Source organism: Lampris incognitus, chromosome 15, assembly GCF_029633865.1.
Source record: "Lampris incognitus isolate fLamInc1 chromosome 15, fLamInc1.hap2, whole genome shotgun sequence".
Classification (NCBI taxonomy): Eukaryota; Metazoa; Chordata; class Actinopteri; order Lampriformes; family Lampridae; genus Lampris; species Lampris incognitus.
Genome location: NC_079225.1, coordinates 22451749 through 22467485, shown reverse-complemented (window position 1 = coordinate 22467485; position 15737 = coordinate 22451749). Strand labels below are relative to the sequence as shown.

General features: G+C 44.1%; 1 protein-coding gene across 3 annotated transcripts; it reads left to right on the top strand.

Moving 5' to 3' along the window:
* The first annotated feature begins 2123 nt into the window (after window positions 1–2123).
* fdft1 (farnesyl-diphosphate farnesyltransferase 1) lies at window positions 2124–13782 on the top strand. 3 transcript variants are annotated; one of them, XM_056294087.1, is made up of 8 exons: window positions 2124–2347; window positions 4835–4932; window positions 5731–5914; window positions 6326–6454; window positions 9830–10021; window positions 10529–10705; window positions 12169–12321; window positions 12501–13782. In XM_056294087.1, the coding sequence occupies exons 1-8, from the start codon at window positions 2249–2251 to the stop codon at window positions 12726–12728; spliced, it is 1260 nt and encodes a 419-aa protein (XP_056150062.1). In that variant the 5' UTR covers window positions 2124–2248; the 3' UTR covers window positions 12729–13782. The 3 variants fall into 3 exon arrangements, with proteins under 3 accessions (XP_056150062.1, XP_056150063.1, XP_056150061.1); XM_056294088.1 differs by lacking the exon at window positions 4835–4932 and having other exon boundaries at window positions 2224–2347; XM_056294086.1 differs by lacking the exon at window positions 2124–2347 and having other exon boundaries at window positions 4539–4932.
* The last annotated feature ends 1955 nt before the right edge of the window (window positions 13783–15737 follow it).

Below are 15737 nucleotides of genomic sequence, written 5' to 3'. Positions count from 1 at the left end.
TCGTCGCAGTGAGGACCACAGCCGGGACACGAACGCGTACCTCTTGCACCGCGGGTGACAACGTTAACCAGTCGACTAAAGAGTACGACCCGTTACGTGTCTTCTTATCCGTGCACGTTACACTACCACCCTCTTTCAAGAAGTGCGTGCCCGTGCTTCGGCATATCAACTCCCTATGCCCTCACGCCTCTGGGCGCACGCGCTTCCGATGGCCTCACGGTCTCACCATCCCACTTCTGACACCAATGTAGCGACTACGGGGGGCGATTGGGAAACCACCACAGCCGGGACGTGAAACCGTATCTCCTGCACCGCGGGCGACAACACTAACCAGTCGACTAAAGGCTCCGACCCGTTAGCCAAGGGCTAACGTGTCTACTTATACGTGTACGTTACAGAACAATACAAATGAGAATATAATCATATGCAGATAAGGACTGTAATTATTAATCAAATGTATCAACAACAATTCACCGCTAGCATACCGCCCCCCACGAGTCTTATAAACTACAGAAATTACCGACAGGGACATATGTGCAGTTACCGAATAATCGCGCTAATATCTGGTTTGCAGCTATAAATATCAGCACATACCTTTGAGCATTTACGCACAGCAATAAACAGAGGTTGTATAGGTGAGTAGCGAAAACAGGAGAGGAAAATATCGCCGTTTTAACATCAACCACACATACGAAATTTGAACTAGACTTCACGTCACCGGATCGTAATACGGCAGCCGGTGCGTTCAGGGACAGTCCGTAAGTAACTGCTCCGGTGAGTTCGCTTAGATGGGACGGAGTAAATTGCTATTATAACGAAGCAAACTAAACCTATAAGGCAGTTCACCACTATGTAGGTTTTCTAACATGACTGAATAAATGCTTGTTTTTGGGGTTTTTTTGTCCATCAATATGATAATGGAAGGATGATTGAATGATAATTGAAACAGGAAAATGTACTTCCTGCAATACTGACACTGAAGTATTGGACCAGTTATTGTTTTGCAATTGGACATAACAATTTTGGATTGACATACACTCTTGGTTATCATTTAAAATTCCAAATATCCCCCAATTTGAAATAAATCACATTCTTTATTTAATGGAAAACCTTGATGATGATAACATATATGATTTGATAAATTTCATAATCCTTATGGGTAAATACCATATTCACTGCTGTAAATGGGAATGCACAAAACCACGTTACACCCACTTTACTGTCAACTTAACTCTTGTCTGTCTGTCAAACTTAGCAAGGCAAAAAGAAGAAAATCTAATAAATTGTACAAATCTATTCTAAATTGGTTGTTATTCTAAGTGTACTCCAGATTCAGTAAGAAGTGTTATGTAAGTGTCCCCCTTTTGTTGTTTTCTTGTTCTTTATTGTCATATCTCTGTATTGTTTTGATGTGTATCTTGATTAGCAGCTGTTTCTGAATAAAATCAATATGATAATCAAAGACAGACACCTAAAAAGAGAGATACTACAGTGGAAAGTCTGGCACGTAATGAACTGTGTACTGGTTATATTATGGTATTGCAGCTAACCGGAAGTCATAACAGAGACGGAGAGATATATTGGATAATGGCCTCTGTAGTCTGGCCGATGGGTTACTTGGCAGAGGAGCTCAGATCTCTAATGCAAATCGTTCGTCAGTAAGCTTAACTGCACAGGTAAGCAGTGCATCAGACCTGACTGACAAGAGACCAAGCATTAAACGTGAATAAAACGACAAAAATACACAATCTGACAATGAAGGTTTCTAGTATTGTCCATTTGATTCCGAATCAAAGTGAATCAATCGCTATAGCTCAAAACCTGTCGCGCACAATCGCTATACCATATAGTATGATACCAGTCGTTACAATGTAATTGCAAGTTCACTGAATAGGTTTGTCTTGTAGTACCGCCTTGAATAGCGTTAGTAAATAACAAGCCAATCAGATGGCTCAACTCACTAGACGTCAGAGTAGGCGGGGCATCACACCAGACGTTCTAGCCATTGATTGAACACTGGTTGCTGAGCCTATGATTCAGTGGCCAATCACAAGCGCCAGGCGATCTGGCGACGTTTGTGGGGTTTTTTTCTTTCTTTTCCTCCTCCTCTGGATGTGGCTCTGCCTGCTGTTCGACATTTCGCCCCGCTACTAAAGATGCTGATACTGTCTGGCTTTACGCCTACCCGGTCGTTGTAAAGGATACGAAACAAGCAACCGCAACATCTGTGTGTGCAAAAGGAGGCATCATGGATTTCTTAAAATCATTAGGTCATCCAGAGGAAATATTCAATCTGTTGAAGTTTAAAATGGGGGGCTGTCGAGCTGTCATGCCCAAATTGGACTATGTGAGTACGCTGTGTCTTCTCATTATAAAGATTTTTTTTTACTGAGAAATGGGCTACGAGCTTGCAATACCATTGCGTAGATTAAAATCAGATTTTAGAACGCGCTCATTTGCACGTTTGCATCTTTGATCAGCGAATCGTGTCACCGCATCAGCATATCGTGCACCTGCGCCTGAAGCAACACTATTTTCAAGTATTACAAGACAATTCTTCGTAAGATATGAATTGAAAAATTAATCGGAAAAAATATATGCATAGTGTATGTTAATTGTTGCCTTACAGTAATGTGTGAATCCATAACATGTATTGCCTCGTTTTATACCCTTTCTATATGACCTCATCAGCGGAATAACGTCAGCTGTATATAGATACACATCAAAGGCGACAGAAGAAGAAGTCCTGTCACTCGCATGTTGGCTTGCAGTCATTACTGTTTAGATGTGACAGGGATAACCATTGACTTGGTAGCTGGGATTTGCGTTACATAATGAGCTTTGAGGGTTCACCGGCGAGGAGAAGGTTTGCGCATGTTTGACGGCTAAGCCACAATCTCCCACTATATTTGACCTGGGAGACAGGGTGGAATTAACAGTATGTTAATTAGGTTTTTCCGTTCGGTGTGGTCAAAGAAAACACCTCGCGCACGGGCCTGAATACGTCATCTACTGTGACACATTTTGTTGCGCGTTCGCATTTATTATTATTATGCCGAGTTCACATCACAGATTCGTGAAGGGACGAATTGGAACTTGCAACTACTTGCAAAAGAATGCAGTTGGAAACATTCTTAAAATCTGCCAGTTTACACCAGTGAGACAAGACGAGACGGTGTATCGTTTCCATAGCAGCCACTCTGTATTTCCGTTCTAACTGCCGGCTTTTCAGGCTTTAGCTGGATACTTGTAATGTATGAATGAGGAGAGTGATAATGAGTTACTTGCTACAGTTGCGTTTCTGGTATTGATGAAAGGGCAAAAACATTAAAAAAGAACAAAATTTTGACCTTTTCGACCAGTTCACAATTTGTAACTTGACTTGACCAGCTGACTCCGCTACGAGCTGACTGGCTGTTGAAACAGATGACGTACCTTACGTTCCAAAGCCAGCCACTGGCGATCAAAGAAAGTTGAACCAGATCATCTGGATACAACGTTTATTGACACATACGTTTCATTGCTAATCTAAATGACCTCGTCAGTCTAAACTAACTGCAGGCACCCCCCCCCTTATAAACAATACAGCTGCATGACGACCGAAACCAGCGATCAGATATGCAAATATGGGCGTGACCATTAACTAGAGTTTCAACGGCCATGTGTACTATTCACAGAGGATTTTGGAATGTTTGCAATCACAGCATTGTAAAATGGCGACAGGTGTACTCTTAGCCCCCCACCCCCGGTTCAGGGATTGTCGTTCCCTGTTCACACAGATGGCGTCAGTCTGACACTGGTGACTCGACAGGCTGAGTCGCAGGCGACGCCATCGGCAGGCGGGATTCCAGCTGAGACGATGTAACACGCTGCAACTTTTCTCTGCAACTTTCTAAAACGGTTTTGTCTCGTCACGAATCCATGGTGTAAACTTGGCTTCAGCAGTTGCCAGTAATGAAAAGACTGTTCTTTTGTGGATCACACAGTCACTTGCTTAGCATGAGACGCAACAGCTGCAGGACGTGTGGCTCGATTACAACGCAACCTTAAACCAAAGCCCGTCCTTCCTACTGCCTTCCACTAGATGTCAGTATATGTATGTCAGTGTGTGCATGTTTAGCCAACAGAGCGGTCAATTTCGGTTCGCGTTCCTGTATTTTTCTCTGCAATTATGAAAGCCTTAAGGAAATTAACGGTATATTGAGTCAGTTTACCAGTTTCACAAGTCGGTTTTCCAATTTAATTACTCAGTTATTTAAACCGCTAGATTTTGAAATCAAGAATTTATTTATTTATGTTTCGCACAGAATGGTGGTAGTCTTGGGGGAGTGTTTATATCAACACTCAAGGCGTGTAGAAATCCAGATTGCTTTGAGCTTGATACATTTCATATCGAGAAGTTAAGTACTGGGTTAGGAAACGCGTGCCTACTCGGGTAGGGGTGGGAGGGGTCCGACTTGGGCTACTGAGGCACAAGTACGCTCACTTCAACGTCACTTCCAATTCCAAAACCTGTTCACCTCCCTCGACTCGCTTGCCCTCTGCTGAACCGAGCCCCTTCTGCCTTTGGGATGATTCGCGTTACTTCATAGCCGAGCCGTGCGTCGGGCCTGTGCATATGGCAGGAGTTTGCTGCAAGTGTCCAGCGTCTCTGTCGATATTTAAACGGTCCCTGCTGGTCTCCCCGCGGAGCTTCGGACCCGCTCCGTGGCCGCGGGTCCTCGGAGGCTGCAGGCCAGGAGAGCGTGGCGCGGCGGAGGGCTGCTGGGCCGTGCGCCCCGGTGCGCTCAGAGCCGCTCACAGACGCCCCGTGTTTCTCTGCTTTTCTTGCCAGGAGTCCATGACGGAGAGTTTGCGGACGTGCTACGTGTATTTAAACCAAACCAGCCGAAGTTTCGCAGCGGTTATTCAGGCGCTGGACGGAGAGTTACGGTAAGCACGCTGCACGTCTCGCGGGTTAGGGGCGTGTTCGCGGGGGTGGGCGTTTTTGTGTTGTTGTAAACAAATGGGTCGCACCGGAGAAGAAGAGCGTGACACTTCGCACTTCTCCCACTCCAGGGATTTGACGGTCAAGCCTGAAGTTCATCTCCACACTGCCGTGAGACTGAAATGGCTTTGATTTGCCTTTCATTGCCCAGAGCCTATTTAGTTATTTGACTTGATTTTGGGCTGCAACTCAAACACAGACTGGGTCTTTGTGTCCATATTATAAAAGACGGTCATGCATTTTCCGATGACTAAATCAGGCCAGAAATATTACAGCATATGACATCTGGTGCAGTTGTGCAACTATTCCGAGCCTGCTGTTCAGTTTACTGAATAAACAGCGGAGCTGTTGATTTTAAAACACATGTCGTGACTAGACAGACTGGCCTTACATGCTGTGCTTGATATGCATGTTGTTGTTTGTAAATGACTAAGCAGCTTTATTTACTTCTAACCATAAGCATGTCTGACTTTGTTTACATTGTGTATTGTTTCACGACATGTGTACGATAAGGCACAAAGTAGACTGCTTGGATTTAAGAACAAGACAAACGCATGCATTGCAAAGTTACATAATTTTCCAGTTTTATTTTCAATCAATAATTTCACTATCTGACGTCAGAAATGTCAAATCACTCCCAAGTTCAGTGGGGGGTCCAGTGGAGTTAACAGCACCACGACAGAAGTGTAAAGAAAGCCAATTCTTAGGTTCCTAAAATCTCGACCCATCGCGGTTTCATCCAGACATGCAGTTTGCATCTTCTATCTGGTGCTGCGGGCGCTGGACACCGTGGAGGATGACATGAGCATCCCGCTGGAGAAGAAGGTGCCCATGCTGAATGACTTCCACACCTACCTGTACCAGGCTGAGTGGCGCTTCACCGAGAGCCAGGAGAAAGACCGACGGGTCCTGGAGGACTTCCCCACGGTGAGCGGAGACTTTTTTTTGGCTTGACTATATAAAGTTGCAACCCTGAAGATCACTTTAGTCTTAAGTTATCGATGCATACGCTAGTAGTTAGCTGCAGGTTGTTTTTGACCTCTATAAAGCCTAATGATTCAAAACGATTCAGAGTTGCCAGTGGCAGTTGAGTCGGTGACTTCCCCACCACCGAATAGGAAAAACAAATTAAAGTAGCACTTAAGGTGACACTGACGGTTACCTACAGTGGTGAAATTCATTTACAAGGTAGCTGGCTTAAAAATGACCGTGTGACTAACAAGAGTGAAGCTCTTGACACTTAATTTTGCTCAAAAAAGGTAATTTACCACGCCACTAAATTAGAGGCTTAATATATGCTGAATCTGTGTTCTTAATTTGTTCCTTGTTTTGGTCTAGATTTCCTTGGAATTCAGAAACCTGGGTCAGGAATACAGGGATGTCATTTCAACTATTTGCCACCGCATGGGGGTGGGGATGGCTGAATTTCTGGAGAAAAAAGTGGGATCCATGAAAGACTGGGACCAGGTGAGTCTCTCTGTAGCTTGATCAGTGTTTGCAGTAAGAACATTAGGAAGCGTGATGGACATAGAGTATCCTTTATCCTTGTCATAATAATGTACCTTCAATCATAACACAAGCCAGATGTTTACGTGACATCATTTTAAGTCTTTCACCATTTACACAATTACAATTTCCAATTTCATTTAGCAAACACATTTATCCAAAGCGACATACATCTGAGACGTAGTCAGCTTGTATAACATTTGGAGTCTAAGCCACAGACTCGCGGCCCCAACCGGGGTTTGAACCCATGATCTCTGGCGGGAAAGCCGGTGTTCTAAGAAGTGATTCTCATTTTGGTCCTCGGGGACCCCCAGTGCTGTTGTTTTTTTTTTTATTCTTCCTGGTAGAAAATTACATTTACCCGTTCCATATCAGAATCAGTTTTATTTGGCCAAATATGTGTAGGCCTACACGTACTTGGGGAGAGCACACATTCCTGGGGGAGCGCCAGTGTTGTTTGTCTGGATGCTGGATATGATTTTCCCCAGCCTCACCTGCTGTCTCCTGTCTGTCAGGAAGTTTTTAATCCACTAGCAGATGGGGGCAGGCACAGTGAGCTGGGTGAGTTTGGAGTGAAGGCTGTCAGGGATAATGGCGTTGAACGCTGAGCTGAAGTCGACAAACAGGATCTTTGCATATGTCCCTGGGGGGGTCGAGGTGTTGGAAGATGGAGTGCAGTCCTATGACTGTGTCATCTACTGACCTGTTTACCTAGTAGGTAAACTGCAGGGGATCCAGTAGGGCGCCTGTGATTTCCTTCCGGTGGGCCAACACTAGTGTCAAAGGATTTCATGACCACAGACATCAGGGCGGCAGGCCTGTAGTCATTTAATCCTGTGATACTGGGTTTCTTGGGGGCTGGGATGATAGTGGAACTCTTGAAGCAGGAGGGGACTTCACACAGCTCCGGTGATCTGTTGAACATCAGTGTGAAGAGGGGTGTCAGCTGGTCAGCACAGACTTTCAGGAAGGGGGGGGGGCACGCCATCTGGGCCTGGTGCCTTCCTGATCTTCTTTCTCTGGAAGAGCTGACACACATCCTCTTCACGGATCCTGAGTGCAGGTGGGGGGGGGGCAGTGGGAAGGGGTGAGGGGCTTGCAGGGGGGTGCAGTTGGTTGTGTGACGTGGCCAGAGAGGGTGAGGGGTGTGACAGTGGGCTGATCAAACCTGCAGTAAAACAGGCTCAGGTCAGCCAGTTGATGGTTCTCTGCAGTGTGGGGGGGGTGGTCTCCTGTAGTTGGTGATGTCCTGCAGGCCTCTCCACACAGATGCAGGATCGTTATCTGAAAACCTGTTTTTCAGCTTTTCAGTCTAGCCCCTTTTGGCTACTCTGATCTCCTTCATCAGTGTGTTTCTGGCTTGATTGTACAGGATCCTATCTCTACTCCTGTAGGCCTCTTCCTTGGCCTGATGAAGCTGCCTGAGAACCAGGGCTTATTGTTATTGAAGGGGCAGAATGTTTTGGTGGACACACACACACACACACACACACATGTCCTCACAAAAGCCTTATGTAAGATGTCACCGTATCAGTAAGTTCGTCCAGGTCTGTAGATGCAGCCTCAAAAACACTCCAATCGGTGGAGTCAAGGCAGGCCTGGAGCTCCAGTTTTGACTCATGGTCCATTTCCTCACAGTTTTAACCAGTTTTTGCAGATTTTTAGTTCCTGTTCGTGGTTGGGACAAGATGAACCAGACATTGATCAGAGAGGCCCAGGGCTGCACAGGGGACAGAGCGATGGGCATCCTTTAATACTGTGTAGCAATTTTTTTTTACTACTTTATTGATCCCCGTAGGGAAATTCTTTCTCTGCATTTAACCCATCCTAGCTGTGTAGCTAGGAGCAGAGGGCAGCTGCAGCGCCCAGGGACCAACTCCAGTTCGTCTTGCCATGCCTCAGTCAGGGGCACAGACAGGAGTATTAACTCTTAACATGCATGTGTTTTCGACGGTGGGGGAAACCGTAGCACCCAGAGAAAACCCACTGCAGACACGGGGAGAACAAGCAAACTCCACACAGAGGACGACCTGGGATGACCCCCAAGGTTGGACAACCCCGGGGTTTGAATCCAGGACCTTCTTGCTGTGAGGCGACAGCGCTAACCACTCTGCCAACCCGTCCCACCCAGCAATGTATGTGTTTTTATCCCTGGTGGGACATTTAGACATACAGACATGCTGTCTGTATTTGGGCAGTTTGTGGCTGAGGTTTGCTCTGTTAAAATCTCCAAGGATAACAAGAAGGGAGTCTGGATATTTGTGCTCCATGTTTATTATCTGGTCAGCCTGGTGTTTTAATGCCTCTGTAACACAGGCCTGGGGTGGAATATAGACACCAGCCAGCCAGAATAAATGATGAAAACTCCCACAGTGAATAAAATGGTTTACCATTAATGAAAATGGGCTGCATGATTTGTGCAACACTGTGACATCTGTACACCAACCTTCGTTTATATAGAAGCAGATTCCGCCTCCCCATTTTTCCCCCCGTTAGCTCCATTTCACGGTCCGCTCGGAGAAGTTGGAGGTGTGGCAAATGGAGTGAGCTGTCTGGTATATGCTCACCAAGCCAGGTTTCAGTGAGACACAGGGCGGCAGATCTGGAAAAAGCTGCATTTGTTCTGTTGAGGAGCAGCAGTTCGTCCATCTTGTTGGCCAGAGAGTGGACATTCTCCTGGTGGATTGCCAGGAGTGTAGTTGGAAGTCACCGCTGCCGCAGTTTAACGAGCGCTCCAGCTCGCTTTCCCCTGTGGTGCTCCGGCAAAGCCCATACAGCAGCTCCGGCAAAGCCCATACAGAGCTGCTGCTCCTCCAACTGAAAGCTCGGTAAAACTTTCCAGTTCAATGAAAAATGTTTAGAAAGCTTGACCAGTGCATAGTCAGAGGTTTAAAATGTCTTCCCTGCTGAATGTGATCAAAGAGTGAAAGCTGGAAACTTAGCAAATAAACAAAAACAGAAAAAATACTAGCGTGCACAGAACCGATGCTGCCACCTGCCGTGCCATCTTGCTGTCAGAAAAATGTCAAAACAATCTCCATTTAGGCCTGGATTGGCTGGAATACCTGACACAACAGGTGAACATCATGAAATACGTGGCAGAGTAGAAAACCAGTAGCACTCATGTTCTCCGAGTTGGATTGAAAACCGCTACTTTACAAGATATGTCTCTCAGTGGTGCATAAAAACGTAACAAGTCTAAACCGAGCAACATGTTCAAACCCCTGTTACAGCCCTGTATGGCCTCTACAAACAACCAGTCAGATGCTAACATTATCAGTCATGCCATCTAGTGTGTACATTGATTCAAAGTGGTTTGGGTTTTCTTCTGTGCAGTACTGCCACTATGTGGCAGGCCTGGTGGGAATAGGCCTGTCTCAGCTCTTCTCAGCGTCCCAGTTGGAGGATCCCGAGGTGGGGTGGGACACCGAGCTAGCCAACTCCATGGGCCTTTTCCTCCAGAAAACCAACATCATCCGTGACTACTTGGAGGACACGCAAGAGGGACGTGCCTTCTGGCCACAAGAGGCAGGTTCAGGAACACATTCTTTTGTCCTGATATGGGTGCATTGACTTGCCTGTGGTCACTTGTGGCCTCAACTATGGAGCAGGATAGTAAAAGAAAACAGCACGTGAACTCAAGGAAAATCACATTCTTTTGACTACTTAAAACGTAGTGCCATAAAAAAAAGATTCAGTTGTATTATTGATATGGTTATATTTGCACCATGAGTTCTTAGTATGTGTGTGTGTGTGTGTGTGTGTGTGTGTGTGTGTGTGCGCGCATGCGTGCGTGCGTGCGTGCGAAGGGTGTGTGTAATTTCTGCCCATCATTTCATTCATGCATGTGGGGAAGCAGTGTGCATATGGACATGTAGGTGTAAGGGAAACAGAAATAAGAAAAGGGGCATGAATGGAAATATTAATCCAGGATGTATTTCTTGTGGTGTCTGATGCACAGATGGAAAAAAAAGGGTCTGCTTGGTTTTATGTCAATTTGTGTATAAATTGTATGACCTCTGTGTCCTTCTGTAGGCATGGAGTCGGTTTGCGGGTCATTTAGAGGACTTTGCCCAGCCGGAGAAGTTGGAATCAGCCCTGTCTTGTCTCAACCTACTGGTAACTGATGCTCTGCGACACGTACCGGACGTTATCGCCTACCTGGCTCGCCTGCGAAACCAGAGTGTCTTCAATTTTTGTGCCATTCCACAGGTATAGGGAATCATAAGTAACCTGTCATGTGCAAATATTGACTAAGTTACAGGTGACCCCTGTGACTAACTACAGGTACAGAATGATAAGTCACTCACCCTGCGATATAATGTCAACCATCCCATGAACTAGCAAAACCCCGTACACAGGCACTGGTTTTTATTCATTTCAACTCATTATTATTATTATTTCTATGGCTTCTTCAGACTCAGATTTCCCCAATTTTCCTGTTTCAAGAGGCCAATTGTTAACTTGTATGACATTGTTTTAGTCGTCTGACAACAATTTATGTTCTTACAGGCTCTATTTCCCCCCCCCCCCCCCCCACACACACACATTAACGTTCTGACAGGATTGAGATGCTTGACTTGCAGATTCAGCTTGAACGACCAAGGTGGTCATTTTGAACATTTTGGATTTTCAAAGTTTAATAATTTTGTGAAAATAAAAAACATACAGGCCTGCCACTCCCTGAATGCTCCTAAAATTGCATATATTTGCATTAAAATGAGTTTTAGATCAATTGCACAAAAAAAAGTTATCATAAGATCCACCTGAAACGACCACGAGCAGTCAAAATGACCGCGTGTAATTTGCGTCATCATGCACGTCATGTCACTGTTTACGTGTGTTGTTCGCGTCATTTCCTTTACAACGTTCATTGCTCTGTCCTAGAAACACACTAGCATTCCCCAGTGCAGAGTAATAGTCTAAACTTGATTTTTTGATTATTGCCAACATGTCTGGTTACAGGCGCCGTTACAGATGCGCCGTGACTACCACCGACACGTTGCAATATTTACAGGCGTTGGACAGCGGCCATTTTAAATTGTTTGAAAAATAGTATTAAAGTTGTTAAAATGTTAATTTTGGTGTCAGTCGTTTAAACGCTGTGGGCGGCCATTTTGACGACCCATGGTCGTTCTAGTAGTTTTTAAGTTCCAGTCATTGTTTGGGACTGTTTCAATATTTATTTTCAGTTCTTTGTTTTTACATTTCACGTTTTATAGGCCTCGTTATGTTTGTTAGATTAGCAATATGTGTTTTCCATTTTGTTTTTCAGGTAATATTTTCACTTTTTCAATTTTTCTATTCAAGTTCAACCATGTCTCTCTGAAGTTTAAGTTGTTTAAAAATAGTATTACAGTTAAAATGTTAATTTTGGTGTCAGTCGTTTCCTAACAGACATACTAACATATGAAATGCATTAATATCTCAATTGGGTATTTATCTTGACAGAATATAGAGTTTAAGAACCGTGGGCGGTTGTGAATTCCCAGTTGTTCTAGTGTTAAATTATGAATGGATGATATTTTTTGGTTTTGTGAAGTGTTCCAGCTAAATGTGCTATTCAGTTTTATTAACATCTGTGTTATAATAGACAGGTGTTTTGGCTTTGTTGATTTTAACCTTTGTTCCATTTCATCGGTGACCTGATGATGTGTGGTTCCCCCACTGTCCAGGTGATGGCAATGGCTACCTTGTCAACATGTTACAACAACCCAATGGTGTTCCAGGGAGTCGTGAAGATCAGAAAGGGGCAGGCTGTTACCCTCATGATGGAAGCCACCAACATGACAGCGGTGCAGAGCATCATCGGCCAGTATAGCCAGGAGGTAAGAGAGAGAGAGTGTGTGTGTGTGTGTGTGTGTGTGTGTTGCTGTTTATGACTGCATCAGTTTTGTGTGTCCAAATAAATGTGCATGCCTTTCCGTTTTTTTATTCTGTCTCAATTGCACATAATCAGTTTGCCTTTAAAATCTCCCTCTCTCTCTCTCTCTCTCTCTCTGCATAGATATTACAGAAGGTCTCCCTGACAGACCCGTCACGGGAGAAGACCCTGCACATCCTGGCGCTCATCAGAGAGAAGTCCTCTCTGTCACAGTCAATCTTGCCGTCCAGGACCCACCACCTCTCCCCTATGTACCTTTCCGCTGCCATGCTGGTGGCGGCGCTCAGCTGGCAGTACCTCAGCAGCACCATAGCACAAGCGCAGGGCACCGGGGACATGCAGGGACACTGAGCTCCACGCTTTGCTCCTTTGGCCCTCCTCTTTCCTGGATGGAGCACACACAGACTGACCCCGGAGGTCGGGGTTCTCCTCCGTCTGGTGGGAATCTGAGGCACCCATGCCCATGTTTCAATCCACTTCACAAAGGCCAGGACAGGGCCAGACAGACTACGATAACATGGGGTTACTAGTAGTGTCTTTTTCCCCCAGTGCATCTTCATACACTACTTACACTTTACTGTTGGGTGGTAATTTTGTCAGGATATGCAGCGTATTTCTGCAATTCAGGACTTATTGTTGTTTGATGTGTACTATGTATTGATGTTTGTTTCCCTTTTTTTTCTCTCTCCATTTGCCTGATTCATGTGTGAGACCTTTTGATCCAGGAACTAAGCTGATTAAGTTCATTCAGTACAATTATTTAAAAAAAAATCTTATAGAAATACTTCCTTATGTCCCTAGCTGTGAATTATTATCATGTAAGCATGTTAAACTCAGTTTGAAAAAGACCTTTTAGCGAAGTCACAAATCAAGAACACGGTTGATATTGACGATTACATGTCGATAATGCGAAAGAGCTTCATTGACTTAACCGTTATCATCTTATTGTCCCTTCGTTTCCATTTCCATCCCATCTTTAAATTCAGCCTGTTGTTCCACTTGTTGAATGAGCGGCTTTAATGTAAGCTAAAATCAGCGAGCTGCCGCAAACGTGCACTCAATCTTATGCTAATATGCTAAATGTTAGCATACAGTAAAACCTCACTTCCAAGCAGAAATCGGTCCCCATCATCCCGTGTTTGTCTTTTTCTCCTTAAATCAAAGTAAATTAAAAATGGGGGGAGGGGTACTGATCAAGCGTAATCACCGTGATATTTGTGATATCACAGAAATGTTATGAGACCGCTAGCTAAGTGTCCTTAATACAGCTTTGGTGAGTAGAAAGGCTAGAAACAGGAACCTTGTACAGAGCCAAAGGAAAAATACTTCGAACATTGCTATGTAATGTGAAATTTGAATTTGTACACATTAACTGAGCAGATAATAAAGGAATGAATGGATTTAAAGTGCTGTAACATGTTTGGCGAGTTTGTTCACACTTTGGCGCAGTGAGGATAAACTGCGACGGGGTATTGCTGGATGACTATAAAATTGAGTCAAGGTCATGTAGTCATTCCTGTTTTCACTGAATTGCTCGTTTTAAGATCACACAAAGTGCTATTCACTTCATTGTCAGGAATGTATTTTTCTGTGTGTGTGTGTGTGTGTGTGTGTGTGTGTGTGTGTGTGTGTGTGTGTGTGTGTGTGTGTGTGTGAGAGAGAGAGAGAGAAGGTGAGGTTATAAAGCTAGATTTTCAAAAATAAAATCCTCTCTTTATAAGCTATGGGCCCTGAATTGGATATTGGATCATAATTTTCCACCTGTCAACCGTGGGCTCGTCATGTGAGGTTTGTGACCGATGTTAATTTTCACAGTCATGTGATTTCATAACGTATGGCTAGGAAAAAGAGACGGCTCACTTTTGTGTTGGGGTCCAAGAGAAGAAATCCTCTGGATAAAACTTGTTCTTTCCCCACACAGAGATACAGGTAAGAGTTAAGGTATAACTTGGAGAAATTGTTTTTGCTTTTCTTTTGTCTTACTGTCATTTTCACTTAATTCCTGGTGTTTACTGTAACAAGGAAAAAATGTATTTGTTAATACAGGAGAGTGTTCAATCCATCACACCAGCGTTTCCCTGTTACATCATCAGCTTTAACAAAAGTGCTTCGATTACATCTCGTTGTAGCTACCCGGGGATCTTGAATTCTCTGAAAATCCAGTTTCAATTCTGATCTTGTTTCTATTTTTCTCGACAAATTGGCCCAAATGAGAACTTCTCTCCCACAAGTCAGCGTTGGTCCGTATACCAGCACTCAGGCATGTGAAATGTTAAGACCTGTTATCATTAATGGAGTTTATTAACCACACCCAACACTTTTGAATCACCGATAGCTACAAATTAAGTAGGAATAGGGAGCATGTATAAACTGCTGAAATCAACGACATCTTTAATTTTCCCTTATGTAGCAACTCCATTGTAGATGATAAACAGGTGTAGCTCTCTCCAACCTAAAAATATTTTATAGCCTCTAAAACACACACATACATGTGATGTGTGTGTGTGTGTGTGTGTGTGTGTGTGCGTGCGTGTGTTTTAGAGAACCTATATATATAGGAGTCAACTTTAAATAATAGGGTTTTTCTAGATGCATCTTCATTAATTTATATTTTAGCATTATATTACATGGATGAGTATGGAGTTGTTAATTGGCTACTGGCCAAGTAAGCACACACCATGTAAGTGGATTACTAGTTTTGCTATTTGACCAATGTAGAGGGGCAAATGCTGTCAGAAACTGGCAACAATGAGATTGTAGAATCTAAAATTTCTGAAATTGTCTCAGAACAATAATCTTATTGTCCCATTATGACTTAAGCAACAACACTGAGGAAACTCCTTTGGTATTGTTGCAAACTCCAACTGCTCAAAGTGAGTTTAGCCTTTAGAGTAATACACCAAAATAGTGAATTAGCAAGTGATTGATATTTGGGGCCATCTATATGGTTGCAGTTGCAATCATGTGATTTCAGGGTTGCCAACTCTCGAGCATCTGACGTGAGTCTCACCAAGGCTAATCTCACGCCAAAACACTGACAGCACCAGAGATGAACAGGCGGATGTAAAAGTCTCTATGATACAGTAATGGTTAAACCAAGCGAACCACATTGACTCTAGAAGACAGCAGAGTATTTGAAAACTGAGTCTTTTATGTGGGTGTTTCCATGGAGATGCACCTTATATTTCTCTCTGATTGGTGCGCGATGCTCATCTCCGTGTTGAATACATACTCTGTAAACAGCCAGCTAGCTTACGTTAGCTGTCTAACATTAAGTGCATGGCAGACAGAAGAATGAAAGCAATGAATGAAAGCAAATCTCACTCCGGCCAGGTCACCAAAATTGGCAACTCAGTCGCT

What these genes read in the sequence shown, in the direction of transcription:
- fdft1 (XM_056294086.1), top strand. Translation starts at nt 4,619, where the DNA reads ATGGCAGGAGTTTGCTGCAAGTGTCCAGCGTCTCTGTCGATATTTAAA. An exon ending in GTGCCTTCTGGCCACAAGAG is followed by an intron (nt 10,022 to 10,528) that starts GCAGGTTCAGGA and finishes GTCCTTCTGTAG; the next exon opens with GCATGGAGTCGGTTTGCGGG. An exon ending in ATTTTTGTGCCATTCCACAG is followed by an intron (nt 10,706 to 12,168) that starts GTATAGGGAATC and finishes CCCACTGTCCAG; the next exon opens with GTGATGGCAATGGCTACCTT.